The following is a 22,160-nucleotide window of genomic DNA, read 5'->3' on the forward strand; positions in this document are numbered from 1 at the left end:
GTGGCGACTCTACCGCTGGGCCACCGGGTGTCCTGCCGGTTGAAAGTAGGCATGCAGGTGCACAAGCAGTGCCCAATACAAGGAGTTAGCTTTAAGTAAAAGCATTTGAGACATAATCAGGTTCTACTACAGTACCACTTTCTTCACCTCTTTCGTGTGGGGTGCACAATTATAGTTGTGGAGGGACAACTTGTTCTTTTGACTGATTCCTGGGATGTCAGGATTGCATTCTTATGAAGAAAACAGGATAGACTTGGACTCTCAGAATTTAGGAGTTGAGAGGGGGATCTTATAGAAACTTACAAAATTCTTAAGGGGTTGGACAGGCTAGATGCAGGAAGATTGTTCCCGATGTTAGGGAAGTCCACAAGGGGTCACAGTTAAGGATAATCCTTAGACTTGAGCCGAGGGACAAATATCTGTGGAACTCTCTGCCACAGAGGATACCACAACACTATATTTAAGAGGGATCACCACTTGCACTGATAGAAGGCAGAATAATGAGTTGGTGGGGTGCAGGCAACGATAATGGCCTTGATTGAATTTATGAGTTACTAGTGTCTCTGGCGCTGCATTTTCTCACTGCAACTCTACTACTGAAGTGTATGTGTGCATCATATAACAAGCCACTGTCAGAAGTGTTAGAGGCATAATCACACCTACAGCAACACTTCTTCTTCTTTCGTGTGGGGTGCACAGCTTATAGTTGTTGGACAACTTGTTCTATTTGATCTTCCGTTTGTGCACGTCGAGTTGATTGCATTCGTCGAAACAGGGCGGACCATGTGAAGGTTGTAGGCCAGAGTTCTGTAACGTTTAGTACATATTGCTCTGGGGAGAAAAAAATGGCACCAGCAGCACTGATTAAAGTAGGGGTCCAAGAAATGATTGATCCATATGAAGACTAGTGCATAGGATTAGAGTGATGGACGATTGAATAATCACCAGCTTCCCCCGCAGGATGTACCTTGGTGATCCTGCCTGACAGACTTGTTATTTAATTCACTAGAACAATGTCAACACACGATCATTATTCTGAAGAAGGGTTTCGGCCCGAAACGTTGCCTATTTCCTTCGCTCCATAGATGCTGCTGCACCCGCTGAGTTTCTCCAGCTTTTCTGTGTAACCATCATTATTCACTAGTTCTGCACTAAATTTAACAGAAGTTAAAGCCCTGTCCCATGATACGAGTTCATTCCAAGAGCTCTCCCGAGTTTGCCCCTGAGTCGAACGAGATTTACGGTAATGGCCACTCGTCGGTACTCAGGGCTCTCGTGGACATTTTTGTCTATTAATACCAGTCATCATCCAGTACTTTTTCCAAGTAGCTCTTACATATAAATATATATATATATATATATATATATATATAGTAAGTCGTGAGAATGAGAGACATCTGAATTTCGCCGTGGAGGATAGAAACATAGAAAATAGGTGCAGGAGAAGAGGCCATTCGGCCCTTCGAGCCTGCACCATTCGCCATTCAATATGATCATGGCTGATCATCCAACTCAGTATCCTGTACCTGCCTTCTCTCCATAACCCTCTGATCCCCTTAGCCACAAGGGCCACATCTAACTCCCTCTTAAATATAGCCAATGAACTGGCCTCGACTACCCTCTGTGGCAGAGAGTTCCAGAGATTCACCACTCTCTGTGTGAAAAAAGTTCTTCTCATCTCGGTTTTAAAGGATTTCCCCCTTATCCTTAAGCTGTGACCCCTTGTCCTGGACTTCCCTAACATCGGGAGCAATCTTCCTGCATCTAGCCTGTCCAACCCCTTAAGAATTTTGTAAGTTTCTATAAGATCCCCTCTCAATCTCCTAAATTCTCGAGAGTATAAACCAAGTCTATCCAGTCTTTCAATATGATCATGGCTGATCATCCAACTCAGTATCCCGTACCAGCCTTCTCTCCATACCCCCTGATCCCCTTAGCCACAAGGGCCACATCTAACTCCCTCTTAAATATAGCCAATGTATAATATTTGTCCACATCTTATTGCCTCCCATACAAAGTGAGTACAGGAATGGGGTCAATGCCCTGACAGCTCTCCCTCTCTCAATTTCAATAGTACCATCACATTTTTCTGTAGGCAAGTGTAACACTGACCAAGAATCAAGCTTTGAGCTTTCCTTGTCAATATGGTTCATTTTCACACTGCATAAACGTATTGAGTGACAGATGAAGGAGTGATCGAAGCTAATGGGATTGTATTGTACTTAATGGATTCAGATTAAAGTTTAGAAATTAAATCAAAAATATATATTTTTTCCCTTATAAACTCCAATAGACATGTTCCCAACAATCTCTAATTCACTTCTGACCTATCGTAAGAGAATATTTATGGAGTGGTCAACAAAGTGCATCTTGGCAATTGAAGCCCAACTTTCCATAACAACTGACACCCAAGTGCTTTCACGATGGCAGTTGTTGATATTGAAAGGTAGCTGGTGCAGTTATTTGCTGGACACAGGCTTCACTAAGGCAAAAGTGTGTTGCCTCACTGATTTTACCACAATAGAGGTGGTTTTATGCTGCATAAAAGTCAGGAGTGGTCGCTGTGAAATGAGGAGGGATCTTATGGAAACATACAAAATTATAAAAGGACTGGACAAGCTAGATGCAGGAACAATGTTCCCAATGTTGGGCAAGTCCAGAACCAGGGGCCACACAGTCTTAGAATAAAGGGGAGGTCATTTAAGACCGAGAACAAACTTTTTCACACCCAGAGAGTTGTGAATTTATGGAATTCCCTGCCACAGAGGGCAGTGGAGGCCAAGTCACTGGATGGATTTAAGAGAGAGTTAGATAGAGCTCTAGGGGCTAGTGGAGTCAAGGGATATGGGGAGAAGGCAGGCACGGGTTATTGATAGGGGACGATCAGCCGTGATCACAATGAATGGCGGTGCTGGCTCGAAGGGCCGAATAGAAACATAGAAAATAGGTGCAGGAGTAGGCCATTCGGCCCTTCGAGCCTGCACCATTCGCCATTCAATATGATCATGGCTCCTCCTGCACCCATTTTCTATGAAAAGGGATTTCATTGCACCCTGGTGCACATGGCAACAAATGAATCTGAATCCAATGGGTGCCAGTAATGCGATTGCATTATGCTATCATTGCTGAACTCCCTCTCATAAAGGACATAACATCCACCAAATACAGTACCTGTAGATAAAGCTTGTTGTCTCTTGTAATGGCATCCATGAGTTCTTTCTGCAGAGGTGGATCTCCGTTCACCCAGAGCCCATTTACTGTACTTGGGTAGATGGCATCATTCTCCTCCTGCTGCTTTCTATAAAACAAGACGTATGCGGTGTCCTTGGGAAACCTGCTGGTAATGTTCTGAACGGATTGAAAGGACGTGAAGGTCACTCTGCTGTCGTTGAACAGAAACCATTCCTTGGAAGGCTCTTTGCAGTTTGGTTCATGCCAAATGACCGACGTACTACTGGAATTGTCATTATCCGTCATATAACTTGGAGAGGACAAGCCGGCCAGGTCAGTCTTATAACACAACTGACCGATGGATCCCGAACCAGTGTTTCTGGCGTAGCAGTAATAGTGGCCACTCTCAGATGACATCCCAGAATGCACGACAATCGAGCAGAGGTGGTAAGACACTGACTGCGAATCGCTTGAGTTTACCGAGCCAGAAGGCTTCAATTTTTTAGGCAGGTTTTCGGGGGAGTCAGATAACAGCGGTTGGCCGATTGCAAGCGATTTGGGAATTTTCTTTTCAACTGGCAACTGTAAAATGAGGGGAAGCGTCACGTCATCCAGGATTTTCCGCCTGACGTGACTCTTTGAATCGTATGAAAATCGGAGGAGAGTGAGAATGAGGTATTCAGGTTCATCAACTACCTGCATCACCTTTTGTGCATTCTGCAAAGAGGCACAATTTTCACAGTAATATTTGTTCTCCCCATTGAGTATCTCTGGGGCCAAAAAGTAGTTTATTAGATTAGGGACAGACTTAGTTTTATCATTCTGGTCAACAGATTTATTGCTGTGAACTGTGACTAGTTTATCAGATTGTATCGGCAACCTGGTAGAATCCATAGTATTTACGGGCGGTAGTGGAAATGTTTGAAGCCTTTCATCCTCTGCCTCTGATCTATGTCCAACTTCTTCCACCTGAAGGTCATGAACGTCAGGAGGTGCTGGGTGAAGAGTGTCGGAGATTACTGCAGTACAACACGCAGCAGGCATTTTGCTTCCATACTCTGCTGGAACAAACAACGGTGTTGATCCAGCTTCGACCATGTCCTCAAGGCACGGTGGAAAGGCCAATGGGAGGTCAGTGAATGCCTCTTGTTTCTGCGAGGTGCTTTTACAGTTTAGGCAGTGTATTGTAGTCTGCAGTTTGCCTCCAAACATTTTCTCTGTAAGTGTTTTCCCATCCACTCTTGCCAGGTTTGATTCAGTGAGAGATGATATTTCTTCAGGTTGCCCTGCAGATCCACACTCGAACGCAGAGCTTTCACCAACGCTGGTCGGCGGGGAATTCTCACACACCATTCTGCAAGTCTTTTCTTCTTCATGCAACCTAGAGAGAAAGGAAGAAGAAGTCATGAATTTTGTGTTGGGCATGGAATTAAAATGTAACATACACAAGTTATATAAGAATTAACTTTACAGTAAAAAGTCCAAAAAGGGAATGGAGATACGATCCGTTAAGCCGATATGAACACATACCCTGAACATTTGTTTTAATTTTCCTCCAGTTAAATTATTTCCAGCCTTTTCCTGTCCATGTTTTAAATTAGCGAGCAGTTATGGAGTTATGACACTAGAGGTCGGGATCAAGAATAAATCCTGAGGGTCACTTATCTGAAAGAAGGGTGAAAGCGGACCTGGTCCCAAACACTTAACCATGAGCTAGCGTGAGAACAGTGGGCATGGAGCACAGGGTGAAGCGGAAATCAAAGACTTATACATTTGGCAACTTGCATAGCTTTCTTTCAGAGCAATTGACCAGTACAGTACAGGAACAGGCCATTCGGCTGAGGGCGTCTCTGCCAATTTTAAACTGCACACCTGTGTGCATGCGATCTGTATCCCTCAATTCCCAGCCTGTTCATGAGCCTGTCTAAATGCCTCCTAAACGTGCTATCATATCTGCAAACACCACTCACTCACTCAGGCAGGCAGCGTGTTCATGTGTTCATGTGTGTACATCACTCACTCATGTTCATGTGCGTACATCACTCACTCATGTTCATGTGTGTACATCACTCACTCATGTTCATGTGCGTACATCACTCACTCATGTTCATGTGCGTACATCACTCACTCATGTTCATGTGCGTACATCACTCACTCATGTTCATGTGTGTACATCACTCACTCATGTTCATGTGTGTACATCACTCACTCATGTTCATGTGTGTACATCACTCACTCATGTTCATGTGTGTACATCACTCACTCATGTTCATGTGCGTACATCACTCACTCATGTTCATGTGCGTACATCACTCACTCATGTTCATGTGCGTACATCACTCACTCATGTTCATGTGTGTACATCACTCACTCATGTTCATGTGTGTACACCACTCACTCATGTTCATACACCACTCACTCATGTTCATGTGTGTACATCACTCACTCATGTTCATGTGTGTACATCACTCATGTTCATGTGTGTACATCACTCACTCATGTTCATGTGTACATCACTCACTCATGTTCATGTGTGTACACCACTCACTCATGTTCATGTGCGTACATCACTCACTCAGGCAGCATGTTCCAGGCACCTGCCATTATCCGTGTAAAAAAACATTGCCTCGTAAATCTCCTTTAAAGTATTGCTCTTTCCCCATAAAATGTATTCCCTCTAATATTTAAAATTACCACCCTGGAAAAGAGACTGTTTATCTATTCAAGATCCTCCATAATTTTGTAAACTGTTCAGCTCACTGGTTGCCACTGAAAACATTCCACATCCATCTCATTGAAACATATATCTCATTGAAACATATAAGATTGTTAAGGGCTTGGACACGCTAGAGGCAGGAAACATGTTCCCGATGTTGGGGGAGTCCAGAACCAGGGGCCACAGCCTAAGAATAAGGAGTAAGCCATTTAGAATGGAGACGAGGAAACATTTTTTTTTCTCACAGAGAGTGGTGAGTCTGTGGAATTCTCTGCCTCAGAGGGCGGTGGAGGCAGGTTCTCTGGATGCTTTCAAGAGAGAGCTAGATAGGGCTCTTAAAAATAGCGGAGTCAGGGGATATGGGGAGAAGGCAGGAACAGGGTACTGATTGGGAATGATCAGCCATGATCACATTGAATGGCGGTGCTGGCTCGAAGGGCCGAATGGCCTACTCCTGCACATTGTCTATATCCAACCTCCCCTCACAGCCTATACTCTCTAACCCATGTAATATCCTAGTGAGCCTTTTCTGCACTCTCTCCAAAGCCTCAATATCCTTCCAGTAAATGGGCAATCAGAACTGCACACAATACTCCAAATGAGGCTTAACCACAGTTTTATACAGCTGCAACATGACTTTCTGACCCAACTCCTCCTGACGTGAAGACAAATATGCCCTTTTTAACTAATGTATCTACTTGTTTTGCCTCTTTCAGGGAGCCGTGAACTTGCACCCCAAGATCTCTGATCTTTCTGCACATGTTCCTAAGGATCCTGCCACTTATTGGATACTTTTCTCTTACCTTTCAAAGCGCAACACCTCACACTTATCTGGATTAAACTCCATCTGCCAATTTTCTGCCCACATTTCCAACTGTCCTACATTCTGCTGTATCCATTGACATTTTTTCCACACTGTACAACCACAACTCTTTACATTTGTGTGTCGTGTATAAGCTTGCTAAACAGCCCACCTATTGTTGTGCCCAAATCATTTTTTTCCTTGCATTGATCCTAGTGGATCAATACTGATCACAAACCTCCAGTCAAAAAGTACCCACTGTCCTCTATGGCAAAGCCAACTTTGAATCCAATTTATCAAAGCTCCATGGATCCCATGTGCCTTAATCTTCTGGATCAGCCTCACATGGAGGATCTTTTTTTAAAAGTCCATGTAAACAACATCCACTACTCTACCGTCATCAACCATCTCCAACACCATCTCAAAAACTCAATCAAGTTTGCAAGACACGACTTCCCCTGCACACAGCCATGCGTGATTTCATTAATAACACTGTTCCAGATGGGAATAGATCCCATCCCCCAGAAATGTCCTTACCACTGATAAAAGGCTTACTTCCCTACAATATCCTGGTTTCACACGACTGCCCATCTTAAAGCAAGGAACATCATTGGCTATTCTCCAGTTCTCTGGGACCTCACCTGTGGCTAAAGAGGATACAAAGATCTCTAACAAGGCCCCAACAATCTCTTCTCTTGCCTCTCTCAATCCCATCAGGCCCTGGGTATTTAACATAGAACATAAAAGAGTACAGCTGAAGACAGGTCCTTCAGCCCATACTATCTGTGCCAAACATGATGCCGTTAAAATAATCTACCCTGCCTGCATATCTTTTCATATCCATATACCTATCGAACAGTCTCTAAAATACCACGATCGTATCTCCCTCCATCACCACCTCTGGCAGTGAATCGCAGCACCCAGCAATTCCTTTACCCCCCACACATCATTGAAACATATAAGATTGTAAAGGGCTTGGACACACTAGAGGCATGAAACATGTTCCCGATGTTGGGGGATTCCAGAACCAGGGGCCACACAGTTTAAGAATAAGGAGTAAGCCATTGAGAAGGGAGACGAGGAAACACTTTTTCTCACAGAGAGTGGCGAGTCTGTGGAATTCTCTGCCTCAGAGGGCGGTGGAGGCAGGTTCTCTGGATGCTTTCAAGAGAGAGAGCTAGATAGGGCTCTTAAAAATAGCGGAGTCAGGGGATATGGGGAGAAGGCAGGAACGGGATACTGATTGGGGATGATCAGCCATGATCACATTGAATGGCGGTGGTGCTGGCTCGAAGGGCCGAATGGCCTACTCCTGCACCTATTGTCTATTGTCACACATATCCTTTATCCCTCCCCTCTGATCTAAAAGCAATACTCTCGTCTTTGAAACTTCAACTTGAGGAAAAAAGTTCTGAGTGTCTACACTATCTATGCCTCTCATCATTTTAAATAGTTCTATCAGGTCTCCCCTCAACCACCAACGCTCCAGAGAAAACAATCCACGTTTGTCCAACATCACCTTATAGTCAATACTCTGTAATTCAGCAGAACCAAACATATCTCCTCTGCACTCGGGAGAGGAGAAAACCCTCCCAGCTTGGCCAGAATTGCACACAATACACCAAATTCAGCCCAAGCAAAATGTTAAAGCCACAACACAAGTAAGCGATTCTTATACTCAAAGCCCTGACCAATAAATGCATGCGTTCCAAATGCCTTATTTCCCACTATCTATTTGTGTTGTCTCTTTCAGGGAGTTATTAACTTAGACACCCTGTGGATATCAATGTTCCACCTGCCATTTATTTGTCCATGCCTATGACCAATCTAAATCCCTTGTATCCTTTGACAGCCTTCCTCTCTGTCTGAGACTCCACCAATGTTGATGTCCTGATCAATCCACTTATCAGTCGTTCCGGGTGCGACAGAGGTTCACCTGCATCTCCTCCAACCTCATCTACAGCATCCGCTGCTCTAGATGTCAGCAGATCCACATCGGTGAAACCAAGCGGAGGTTGGGCGATAGTTTCGCCGAACACCTCCGCTCAGTCCGCAATAACCTACCTGACCTCCCGGTGGCTCAGCACTTCAACTCCCCCTCCCATTCCCCATCCGACCTCTCTGTCCTGGGTCTCCTCCATGGTCAGAGCGAGCAACACCGGAAATTGGAGGAGCAGCACCTCATATTCCGCTTGGGGAGTCTGCATCCTGCAGGGATGAACGCTGAATTCTCCCAATCTTGTTAGTCCTTGCTGTCTCCTCCAATCCCTGAACCCTCGGGCTCCTCCTCCTCCTTTTTCCTTTCTTCCCCTCGCCCCCCCCCACCACCCCCATCAGTCTGAAGAAGGAATTCGGCCCGAATCGTTGCCCATTTCCTTCGCTCCATAGATGCTGCTGCACCCGCTGAGTTTCTCCAGCACTTTTGTCTACCACCTATATTTACATCCAGGTTATTTACACACATTATAAATAACTGAGGTCCCGGTCACAGATCCTTCCAGAATCTATGCCATTCAGCTGGAAAGGGTGTGGAGAAGATTTACGAGGATGTTGCCAGGACTCATAGAAACATAGAAATTAGGTGCAGGAGTAGGCCATTCGGCCCTTCGAGCCTGCACCGCCATTCAATATGATCATGGCTGATCATCCAACTCAGTATCCCGTACCTGCCTTCTCTCCATACCCCCTGATCCCCTTAGCCAGAAGGGCCACATCTAACTCCCTCTTAAATATAGCCAATGAACTGGCCTCAACTACCCTCTGTGGCAGAGAGTTCCAGAGATTCACCACTCTCTGTGTGAAAAAAGTTCTTCTCATCTCGGTTTTAAAGGATTTTCCCCTTATCCTTAAGACTCGAGGCCCTAGGGTACAAGGAGGTTAGAACTTTATTCCCTGGGGCACGGGAAGCTGAGGGGCGATCTTATAAAGGTTCATAAAGTCACGAGGGGAATGCAGAGTGTTTTCCCTCCAAAGGTCGGGGAATCAAAAACTAGAGAGCGTAGGCCCAAGGTGAGAGGGGAAAGGATTAATAGCAACAGGAGGGGCAACCTTTTCACACAGTGGCTGATGGGTATATGGAACTAACTGCTAGAGGAGGTAGTTGAGGCAGGTAGAATAATAACATTTAAAAGACATTTGGACAAGAAGATGGAGACACAATGTTTTGAGGGATGTGGGCCAAATGCTGGCAAAAGGGGTTTAGTTTAGATGAGGCATTTTGGTCAGTATGGATGAGTTGGGCCTACGGGTCTATTTCCATGCTGTATAACTCTATGACCCTAACACCACTGGTGACAGACCTCCAGCCAGAATAACAGCCTTGCACCTCTACCCTCTGTCCTCTGTGGGCAAGCCAGTTTTGCATCCAAACTACCAATAGACAATAGATGCAGGAGTAGAGGCCACTCGGCCCGTCGAGACAGCACTGCCATTCAATGTGATCATGGCTGATCATCCCCAATCAGTACCCCGTTCCTGCCTTCTCCCCATATCCCCTGACTCCGCTATTTTTTAAGAGCCCTATCTAGCTCTCTCTTGAAAGCATCCAGAGAACCTGCCTCCACCGCCCTCTGAGGCAGAGAATTCCACAGACTCACCACTCTCTGTGAGAAAAAGTGTTTCCTCGTCTCCGTTCCAAATGGCTTACTCCTTATTCTTAAACTGTGTGGCCCCTGGTTCTGGACTCCCCCAACATGTTTCCTGCCTCTAGTGTGTCCAAGCCCTTAACAATCTTATATGTTTCAACAAAATCCCCTCTCATCCTTCTAAACTCCAGAGTGTACAAGCCCAGCTGCTCCATTCTCTCAGCATATGACAGTCCCGCCATCCCGGGAATTAACTTATCCAAATCACCCAAGATGCTATGTACCCTAATCTTCTGGATTTGCGTACCTTGTGGGACTAGCAAATGCCTTATTAAAATCCATAATTAGGTGACAACATTCACATTGACTCATTTATCGCTTTCATCGTGATCTGCCACGGACAAAGCCATTGTGACTGTCCCCGATTATCCCATTCTCTTTACAGATGGATGTAAATCCTATTCAGAAGAGTCCTCTCGTAAGGATCTCCAGAACCCAACATCCCCTCCTTCATATCCACATGCCCTAGAATATTGGCAAACCCCTCCCAGATCTCACCATCCTCCATCTCCTCCTTGTTGAATATAGAGGCGTAAAGCTGCTTAAAACAACACACGAGATTGTGGAATGTCAAACACAGATAATGTCCATTATAAAACGTTGTGCTGGCAGCTATTTGCACTCATTAAACTGGCTGCACCCAGGACTGGAGTGGCTTCCGAAATTCAACTGAGATTTTATATTTTTGAAACAACAAATTGATTAATAAGCACATTTGCAAAGCTTTTAGTCTGATTGCTGCACCATCGCATGGCTGGGTAGATTTTTTATCTAAAATCATTTTTCATTATATAAACTTGGGTTCCAGCTAATGGAATCGATTAGGATGATTATTCTTTGTGATTTATGCAAAAAATAAAAATAAACAACCTCAAACTCGGCTGGTTCATGAGCTGTTTGGCAACACGTCAATAGGTTTAGGCGGAAATTTGAGTCACTAATCCACTTTGCTAAGCATGTAACATTTTGAGTGCAATTTTTGATTCCCTCAAGGTAGAAGAGCTGGGTCAAAGGGTTTGAATACGGGGAGGAGCATGATAAGATAGAGGAATCGCCTGTATGATGTGGAAAGAGAACTGGCTGGCAGACAGGAAGCAAAGAGTAGGAAATAGTGTAGAAATAGCCGGGGCTATGACAGAAATATTTCAAATGTCAATAGAAACGGGAATAGTCCCCGAGGATTGGCGTACTGCGCATGTTGTTCCATTGTTTAAAAAGGGTTCTAAGAGTAAACCTAGCAATTATAGACCTGTTAGTTTGACTTCAGTGGTGGGCAAAATAATGGAAAAGATACTTAGAGACAATATATATAAGCATCTAGATAAACAGGGTCTGATTAGGAACAGTCAACATGGATTTGTGCCTGGAAGGTCATGTTTGACTAATCTTGTTGAATTTTTTGAAGAGGTTACTAGGGAAATTGACGAGGGTAAAGCAGTGGATGTTGTCTATATGGACTTTAGTAAGGCCTTTGACAAGGTTCCTCATGGAAGGTTAGAAACATAGAAATTAGGTGCAGGAGTAGGCCATTCGGCCCTTCGAGCCTGCACCGCCATTCAATATGATCATGGCTGATCATCCAACTCAGTATCCCGTACCTGCCTTCTCTCCATACCCCCTGATCCCCTTAGCCACAAGGGCCACATCTAACTCCCTCTTAAATATAGCCAATGAAGTGGCCTCAACTACCCTCTGTGGCAGAGAGTTCCAGAGATTCACCACTCTCTGCGTGAAAAAAGTTCTTCTCATCTCGGTTTTAAAGGATTTCCCCATTATCCTTAAGCTGTGACCCCTTGTCCTGGACTTCCCCAACATCGGGAACAATCTTCCTGCATCTAGCCTGTCCAACCCCTTAAGAATTTTGTAAGTTTCTATAAGATCCCCTCTCAATCTTCTAAATTCCAGAGAGTATAAACCAAGTCTATCCAGTCTTTCTTCATAAGACAGTCCTGACATCCCAGGAATCAGTCTGGTGAACCGTCTCTGCACTCCCTCTATGGCAATAATGTCCTTCCTCAGATTTGGAGACCAAAACTGTACGCAATACTCCAGGTGTGGTCTCACCAAGACCCTGTACAACTGCAGTAGAACCTCTCTGCTCCTATACTCTGCTCCTATAAGGTTGGTTAAGAAGGTTCAACTGTTGGGTATAAATGCAGGAATAGCAAGATGGATTCAACAGTGGCTGAATGGGAGAAGCCAGAGGGTAATGGTGGATGGCTGTTTATCGGGTTGGAGGCAGGTGACTAGTGGGGTGCCTCAGGGATCTGTGTTGGGTCCACTGTTGTTTGTCATGTACATCAATGATCTGGATGAAGGTGTGGTAAATTGGATTAGTAAGTATGCAGATGATACCAAGATAGGGGGTGTTGTGGATAATGAAGAGGATTTCCAAAGTCTACAGAGTGATTTAGGCCATTTGGAAAAATGGGCTGAAAGATGGCAGATGGAGTTTAATGCTGATAAATGTGAGGTGCTACACCTTGGCAGGACAAATCAAAATAGGACGTACATGGTAAATGGTAGGGAATTGAAGAATACAGTTGAACAGAGGGATCTGGGTATAACCGTGCATAGTTCCTTGAAGGTGGAATCTCATATAGATAGGGTGGTAAAGAAAGCTTTTGGTATGCTAGCCTTTATAAATCAGAGCATTGTATAGAAGCTGGGATGTAATGTTAAAATTGTACAAGGCATTGGTGAGGCCAAATCTGGAGTATGGTGTACAATTTTGGTCGCCAAATTATAGGAAGGATGTCAACAAAATAGAGAGAGTACAGAGGAGATTTACTAGAATGTTGCCTGGGTTTCAGCAACTAAGTTACAGAGAAAGGTTGAACAAGTTAGGGCTTTATTCTTTGGAGCACAGAAGGTTAAGGGGGGGACCTGATAGAGGTCTTTAAAATGATGAGAGGGATAGACAGAGTTGATGTGGACAAGCTTTTCCCTTTGAGAATAGGGAAGATTCAAACAAGAGGACATGACTTCAGAATTAAGGGACAGAAGTTTAGGGGTAATATGAGGGGGAACTTCTTTACGCAGAGAGTGGTGGCGGTGTGGAATGAGCTCCCAGTGGAAGTGGTGGAGGCAGGTTCATTGGTATCATTTAAAAATAAATTGGATAGGCATATGGATGAGAAGGGAATGGAGGGTTATGGTACGAGTGCAGGCAGGTGGGACTAAGGGGAAAAAAATTTGTTCGGCATGGACTTGTAGGGCCGAGATGGCCTGTTTCCGTGCTGTAATTGTTATATGGTTATATGGTTATATAGGAGTAAACGGGTCCTTTTCACAATGGCAGGCAGTGACTAGTGGGGTTCCGCAAGGCTCAGTGCTGGGACCCCAGCTATTTACAATATATATTAATGATCTGGATGAGGGAATTGAATGCAACATCTCCAGGTTTGCGGATGACACTAAGCTGGGGGGCAGTGTTAGCTGTGAGGAGGTTGCTAGGAGGCTGCAAGGTGACTTGGATAGGTTGGGTGAGTGGGCAAATGCATGGCAGTTGCAGTATAATGTGGATAAATGTGAGGTTATCCATTTTGGTGGCAAAAACAGGGAAGTAGACTATTATCTGATTGGTGGCCGATTAGGAAAAGGGGAGATGCAACAAGACCTGGGTGTCATGGTACACCAGTCATTGAAAGTAGGCATGCAGGTGCAGCAGGCAGTGAAGAAAGTGAATGGTATGTTAGCATTCATAGCAAAAGGATTTGAGTATAGGAGCAGGGAGGTTCTACTGCAGTTGTACAGGGTCTTGGTGAGACCACACCTGGAGTATTGCGTACAGTTTTGGTCTCCTGCTCTGAGGAAAGACATTCTTGCCATAGAGGGAATACAGAGAAGGTTCACCAGACTGATTCCTGGGATGGCAGAACTTTCATACGAAGAAAGGCTGGATAGACCCGGTTTGTACACGCTAGAATTCAGAAGATTGAGGGGGGGATCTTATAGAAACTTACAAAATTCTTAAGGGGTTGGACAGGCTAGATGCAGGAAGATTATTCCCGATTTTGGGGAAGTCCAGGACAAGGGGTCACAGTTTAAGGATAAGGGGGAAATCTTTTAGGACCGGGATGAGAAAAACATTTTGTACACAGAGAAATGAAATGAAATGAAATGAATGAAATGAAAATGATTCAATTTATTGTCATTGTTGTACACAGAGACAAGTGGTGAATCTCCCTTGAAAGGGAGACACAGGGCGTCGCGGTGTGCCCGCGCCTGACGCCGTAACATTCCATTACAGGCAAAGGTGGGTGAAGTGTCTTGCCCAAGGACACAACGACAGTATGCACTCCAAGCGGGATTTGAAAGCTACCTTCCGGGAGTTAGATGTTAGCCCATTGTGCTATCTGCGTCCTGAAGTGGGAATCTCTGGAATTCTCAGGGGGTATGGAGCCACAGTTCAAGTCTATATTTAAGAGGGAGTTAGATGGGATACTTGTGGTTGGATGATGGAGAGAAGGCCGGGATGGGATACTGAGTTGGATGATCAGCCATGATCATATTGAATGGCGGTGCAGGCTCGAAGGGCCGAATGGCCTACTCCTGCACCTATTTTCTATGTCTATGTCTATGAATGCAGATAAATCACTCCACAGGTCAGAAGGGAATGCCACACTGAAGTGGAGAACGGAGATATCACATCGAGAACAAGGATGAACAAGGAAATGGACAGATTGAAAAAAAAGGAGTGACTTTCTTTGGGAGAAGATCTATTTTGATTGTGTTGATGCTATTGAATGATTGTTCCTCTCTGCAATAGTCATTTTATTTTATATAGCTATCATTTTGAAGCATTTTCTCCATATATATTTCGCATGATACTGCTGAACCAATGCCACCAATTTCAGACAGTTGGCAAAAGGTCTGATTTCTAAATACTATCAACGTACATTCTAGAATAGTCTATTTGCCAACATTCACGAAGAACTCAATCGTGAATAAACACAGAAAATAGGTGCAGGAGTAGGCCATTCGGCCCTTCGAGCCTGCACCATTCGCCATTCAATATGATCATGGCTGATCATCCAACTCAGTATCCCGTACCTGCCTTCTCTCCATACCCCCTGATCCCCTTAGCCACAAGGGCCACATCTAACTCCCTCTTAAATATAGCCAATGAACTGTGGCCTTGACTACCCTCTGCGGCAGAGAGTTCCAGAGATTCACCACTCTCTGTGTGAAAAAAGTTCTTCTCATCTAGGTTTTAAAGGATTTCCCCCTTATCCTTAAGCTGTGACCCCTTGTCCTGGACTTCCCTAACATCGGGAACAATCTTCCTGCATCTAGCCTGTCCAACCCCTTAAGAATTTTGTAAGTTTCTATAACATCCCCTCTCAATCTCCTAAATTCTAGAGAGTATAAACCAAGTCTATCCAGTCTTTCTTCATAAGACAGTCCTGACATCCCAGGAATCAGTCTGGTGAACCTTCTCTGCACTCCCTCTATGGCAAGGAGGCTAAAGTACTATAGCAACACAGCCGAACAACATCATTCTGCTTTTAGAAAAAAAAATAGGTGCATGGAGTAGGTCATTCAGCCATTCGAGCCAGCACCGCCATTCAATATGATCATGGCTGATCAGCTAAAATCAGTACCCCGCTCCTGCTTTTTCCCCCCATATCCCTTGATTCCTTTAGCCCCAAGAGCTAAATCTAACTCTCCTGAAAACTTAAAAAAAAATACAACGACGATATTATCGATGGGTCTACCTCGAGTATTAACTGATGACTCCCTGCGTTGCTCAAAAAACCAAATCAAGGCTACATCCAGCTCAGGTTATAGCTATCAATGCAGAGCCTTCTCTTATACTAAACAATGAATTCTACAGTAAATGTTTACACACATTCTGGGAGATGCAGGGCCACTCTCAATCAGTGACATTGTGGAGAAATGTAGCAAGGAGCAGACCTTTTAAGGAATTACAAAACATAAAATATTACCGTGGTCATTTTGATCAGAATGCCCACGTCTGCGTAAAAAGTTATCCGATTAACAACTAATTCAGTGATTAATGCCCCTGTCCCACTTAGGAAACCTGAACGGAAACCTCTGGAGACTTTGCGCCCCACCCAAGGTTTCCGTGCGGTTCCCGGAGGTTTTTGTCAGTCTCCCTACCTGCTTCCACTACCTGCAACCACCTGCAACCTCGTGGAAACCTTGGGTGGGGCGCAAAGTCTCCAGAGGTTTCTGTTCAGGTTTTCTAAGTGGGGCAAGGACATGTGGATAAATGTGAGGTTATCCATTTTGGTGGCAAAAACGGGAAAGCAGACTATTATCTAAATGGTGGCTGATTGGGAAAGGGGGAGATGCAGCGAGACCTGGGTGTCATGGTACACCAGTCATTGAAGGTAGGCATGCAGGTGCAGCAGGCAGTAAAGAAAGCGAATGGTATGTTAGCTTTCATAGCAAAAGGATTTGAGTATAGGAGCAGGGAGGTTCTACTGCAGTTGTACAGGGTCTTGGTGAGACCACACCTGGAGTATTGCGTACAGTTTTGGTCTCCAAATCTGAGGAAGGACATTATTGCCATAGAGGGAGTGCAGAGAAGGTTCACCAGACTGATTCCTGGGATGTCAAGACTGTCTTATGAAGAAAGACTGGATAGACTTGGTTTGTACTCTCTAGAATTTAGGAGATTGAGAGGGGATCTTATAGAAACTTACAAAATTCTTAAGGGGTTGGACAGGCTAGATGCAGGAAGATTGTTCCCGATGTTGGGGAAGTCCAGGACAAGGGGTCACAGCTTAAGGATAAGGGGGAAATCCTTTAAAACCGAGATGAGAAGAACTTTTTTCCACACAGAGAGTGGTGAATCTCTGGAACTCTCTGCCACAGAGGGTAGTTGAGGCCAGTTCATTGGCTATATTTAAGAGGGAGTTAGATGTGGCCCTTGTGGCTAAAGGGATCAGGGGGTATGGAGAGAAGGCAGGTACGGGATACTGAGTTGGATGATCAGCCATGATCATATTGAATGGGGTGCAGGCTCGAAGGGCCGAATGGCCTACTCCTGCACCTAATTTCTATGTTTCTATTAACTTGATAAACTAACATACAGAGTCCTCGGCTATTGATCCGATGATATGGATTCTAATTCCAGAAGGGTGGAGGAATTTGCCTTCAACTCATTAAATTGGGAATTAAAAGCCTGGATCAGTATTGGTCGCATGAACACAGTCGATTCACTGACATCCAGTTTCATTTATAAATGACTCCAGGCCTCCCAATGTGGTTGATTCTTGATTGCCTTCTGAAGTGGCCCACATGGAAGAATGGAAAAACTGTTCAGGGATTAATTAGGAATGGGCAAAAAATAAAAAATAAAATGTAAATATTGTAGGTGAATATTTTTCATCCCATCAAAATTGCAATGTTACAAAATTTTGAGATTTAAAAAATCAAGTTTGCAATTTATCCCATCAGATAAAGCATAAAAATAAGTTTAGTTTGACACCTAATTCACTTTCATAACTCATGTATTTAAAAAGTTATGGCCATTTTCATACTTGGAAATTAGCATCTTGTTCCCTAGTGATTTTCTATGGACATAACAAAAAAGCTGTGATCGTGGACAGTCAAAAGCCCATAACTTTCTTAAAAATTAAGAGAACTGAATGCAATTTTCAGTTATCTTAGATTGAAGCATTCTGAAACAAATATAAAATAATCTAACTTGGATGACCTGAAATTAAAGCATATAATTAGTTAGTTACCCAATTGTAGCTAATTCCAAACTTCAATTACTAGATCTAAACCTATCCATTTCTTAATAAATGATTAACATTTTTAAATAGCCTAAGTGTCCAAATAATATTCACAAATAATTCACAATAAAACATGATTTTTAAGTCATTTACATTAATTTGTAGGCCAAATGGAAGGAATTTAGTGTTTAATTGCTGTAAATTAAAGTCAATTTAAATCAGCTTTCTAGTGGGTTCCTGTGAACGCGCTGGTTTAGAACGTTCACATTGCGCTAGATTTGTGCCCTCAAATGCCCAGAAAAATACTGCGGGATATAATGGGCCCAAAATTAGCTACTCGCAACATTAAACTTTGTATAAAGGGATCTTAAGAAGCCCTTTTTAACGTAAAAATAAACAGCCTACCTTCTGTTGTCCCCTGTATGAGATCTGGCCTGTTGTCGGCGGTCGCGGGTTTAGAGGTTAATTTTTAACCTAATATAACAATTAAATAAAGCCCTTAAAACTAATAATAGCTCCAGCTAGGGAATCTTCCAGCGATTTTTCGTTAATAATTAACTAGGCTGAACATCCTCGATTTGAACAGCCTAGGGAAAATCGCATTTTAAACCCGCCCCCCTCTAAACGGCGCCAAAATCGCGCACACAGGCTGCGACAGATTTTCAGCGACGCTTCAGGTACGTTTTGCAACATACCTAATCAAAAGAATAAACATAAAAACTCTGTCCTTTCTCTCTTATCCAATTTGCTTTTAAAATTACTATTGTATCTGGTTATATGTTAGAATAACTTGAACATTTATTATGTGTTGAAACAGATTATATTGCCAATTATTCTCAATCCGTTCCATTTAGTCATCACCCCTACTATCAACAGAGTCTCTTTTGCATTAATCACACTTTAAACACAATCTATGAAATATTTCAGAATGTTCTCATGTTGTGAAATGCTCAATGTAAATAGAAGCCATTTCTTTCCAACCAATCTGCTTATAAATAAATTAAGACCATTCAATAAAATCAAATATAATATCTATATCAATGTCAAGTTGCTAAATAGCAGATATTGAAAATCTGAACTGAGAATAGAAATGCAGCTAGCATCTACAGTGGACTACAGAGAATGGCTGTTAACATTTCACAATGATGAACATCCAACAGAATTGGAAAAATTGAGAAAATGGGCATGGATAAATTCCAGAGAGGAAGCAGTATACAAAATAAAGAGAAATGCCTTTGATAAAGTGCAGACAAAGATTGTCCAGGTGATTATTGCTTTTGGTAGCAATCTGGGCAAGGGGCTGACTGGTTAACGTTTAACTGTCTGACTGGCATTAATGTGGATAAATGTGAGGTTATCCACTTTGGTGGCAAGAACAGGAAGGCAGGTTATTATCTGAATGGTGTCAGATTAGGAAAAGGGGAGGTGCAACGAGACCTGGGTGTGCTTGTACATCAGTCACTGAAAGTAAGCATGCAGGTACAGCAGGTAATGGAGAAAGCTAACGGCATGTTGGCCTTCATTGCGAGGGGATTTAAGTTTAGGAGCAAGGAGGTCCTACTGCAGTTGTACAGGGCCCTGGTGAAACTGCACCTGGAGTATTGTGTGAAGTTTTGGTCTCCAAATTTGAGGAAGGACATTATTGCTACTGAGGGAGTGCAGCGTAGATTCACCAGGTTAATTCTCAGAATGGCGGGACTGTCATATGATGAAAGAATGGGTCGATTGGGCTTGTATTCACTGGAATTTAGAAGGATGAGAGGGAATCTTATAGAAGCATATAAAATTCTTGAAGGATTGGACAGGCCAGATGCAGGAAAAATGTTCCCGATGTTGGGGAAGTCCAGAAAGAAACAATGTCACAGTTTATGAATAAGGGGTTGGCCATTTAGGACTGAGATGAGGAAAAACTTCTTCACCCAGAGAGTTGTGAATTTGTGGAATTCTCTGCCACAGAAGGCAGTGGAGGCCAATTCACTAGATGTTTTCAAGAGAGAGTGAGATTTAGCTCTTAGGGCTAAAGGAATCTAGGGATATGGGTAAAAAGCAGGAACGGGGTACTGATTTTCGATGATCTGCCATGATCATATCGAATGGTGGTGCTGGCTCTAAGGGCCGAATGGCCTACTCCTGCACCTATTTTTCTATATTTATTCATTCTAGTTGAATGTCTGGAGGAGTGTAAATTGAGAAGTTTAAAGACAGATTAGTTGAGGTGAGGATGAGGGACAGGGAGCACAAAAAACAAGTACTGGAACTGTGAGATGCAGAACAGAGCAGTCGCTGAAAATCTGAAATAATAGCAAATGTCAGGAATATTCAGCAGATCTGGTACATCTACAGGGTTAACGTTACTTGTGGATAATCGCACGCTAGAAAAGGCCAGTTCTATCACTGACAGAAATTTAAGAATAAGGAGTAAGCCATTTTGAACGGAGACGAGGAAACACTTTTTCTCACGGAGAGTGGCGAGTCTGTGGAATTCTCTGCCTCAGAGGGCGGTGGAGGCAGGTTCACTGGATACTTTCAAGAGAGAGCTAGATAGGGCTCTTAAAAATAGCAGAGTCAGGGGATATGGGGAGAAGGCAGGAATGGGGCACTGATTGGGGATGATCAGCCATGATCACATTGAATGGAGGTGCTGGCTCGAAGGGCCGAAGGGCCTACTCCTGCACCTATTGTCTATCGTCTATTGACTGGTTATCTAAATTGATGATTTAAGTATTGAGGCCTGATGGCTGCAATGTCTACTAAGGTGTACAGGGAGGCAAAGGTGGACGGGACATGCAATCAGCAGCATGATCAATGAGAAGGTTTCTCATTGTAAAATGGTCAACCAATCCCTGTTTGGCTTCTCCAAATGTAGAGAAAACTGTAGGTAGACAAAGGTGCTGGAGAAACTCAGCGGGTGCAGCAGCATCTATGGAGCGGAGGAAATAAATAGGCAACGTTTCGGGTGGAAACCCTTCTTCAAACTGTATTGTGAACACCTGATATGGTGCACCAAATTGTCTGAAATGGGCTGCTTAATAGGGAAGGACTATTTGGGTCCTTGTACAATTAGAGGTGATGAGATAAGATGGTGTGAAGGCTGCATGGGAAACTGGTAAAATGGGGAATGATATGTGGCGATGAAGGAGAGAAAATTAGGGAGTTGCGAAGGAAATGGTCCCTTGGAATGCTGAATGGGTAAGGGAGGATTGATTAGTGGAGTCTTGTTGAAGGAAATTACGGAGGATGATCCATCAAATTTGGAGTCGGAGGACAGGGATGGTGGAGGAAAAAAGTGACTAGAGAACAAATTCAGGAAATAGAGACTTTACTTGACAATACTAATTGTGGTGGAGAAATCAGTTGAAGGAAACATAGAAAATAGGTGCAGGAGTATGATCATAGCTGATCATCCAACTCAGTATCCCATCCCTGCCTTCTCTCCATATCCCCTGATCCCTTTAGCCACAAGGGCCACATCCAACTCCCTCTTAAATATAGCCAATGAACTGTGGCCTCGACTACCTTCTGTGGCAGAGAATTCCAGACAGAGATTCACCACTCTCTGTGTGAAAAATGTTTTTCTCATCTCGGTCCTAAAAGACTTCCCCCTTATCCTTAAACTGTGTGACCCCTTGTTCTGGACTTCCCCAACATCGGGAACAATCATCCTGCATCTAGCCTGTTCAACCCCTTAAGAATGTTGTAAGTTTCTATAAGATCCCCCCCTCAATCTTCTAAATTCTAGCGAGCACAAGCCGAGTCTATCCAGTCTTTCTTCATGTGAAAGTCCTGGCACCCCAGGAATCAGTCTGGTGAACCTTCTCTGTACTCCCCCTATGGGAAGAATGTCTTTCCTCAGATTAGGAGAAAAGCAAAACACCTCAGAACGTCTGGTATGTAAACATTTATCACTTGAACAGATAAGATGGAATGCAAGTTTCCGATATTCCTCACAATTTGCTAAAGCAGTAATTCCACATCCACAGTCATCTACTAAACATGCCATACAAGAATAGCAAGATCATTTCTGTGTGTGCAAATAATAGTGGACCCTCTGATACTGTATATTAGTAAGGCTGTTGCCTTGTTTGACTTGCACAACAGACAACAATTCAGGAAGC

The 22,160-nt window shown here is 43.6% G+C and overlaps 1 protein-coding gene across 3 annotated transcripts in view; it reads right to left on the bottom strand.

The window, feature by feature from the left end:
* The window catches only part of usp38 (ubiquitin specific peptidase 38), a 56,974-nt gene that overhangs the window by 4,232 nt on the left and 30,582 nt on the right, over positions 1–22,160 (bottom strand). For all 3 annotated transcript variants that reach the window (XM_055647738.1, XM_055647722.1, XM_055647729.1), the window contains exon 10: positions 3,172–4,552. In XM_055647738.1, the coding sequence (XP_055503713.1) occupies positions 3,172–4,552 (1,381 nt within the window). The remainder of the gene's footprint in view (positions 1–3,171; positions 4,553–22,160) is intronic.

This window comes from Leucoraja erinacea, chromosome 1, assembly GCF_028641065.1.
Source record: "Leucoraja erinacea ecotype New England chromosome 1, Leri_hhj_1, whole genome shotgun sequence".
NCBI classification, from domain to species: domain Eukaryota; kingdom Metazoa; phylum Chordata; class Chondrichthyes; order Rajiformes; family Rajidae; genus Leucoraja; species Leucoraja erinaceus.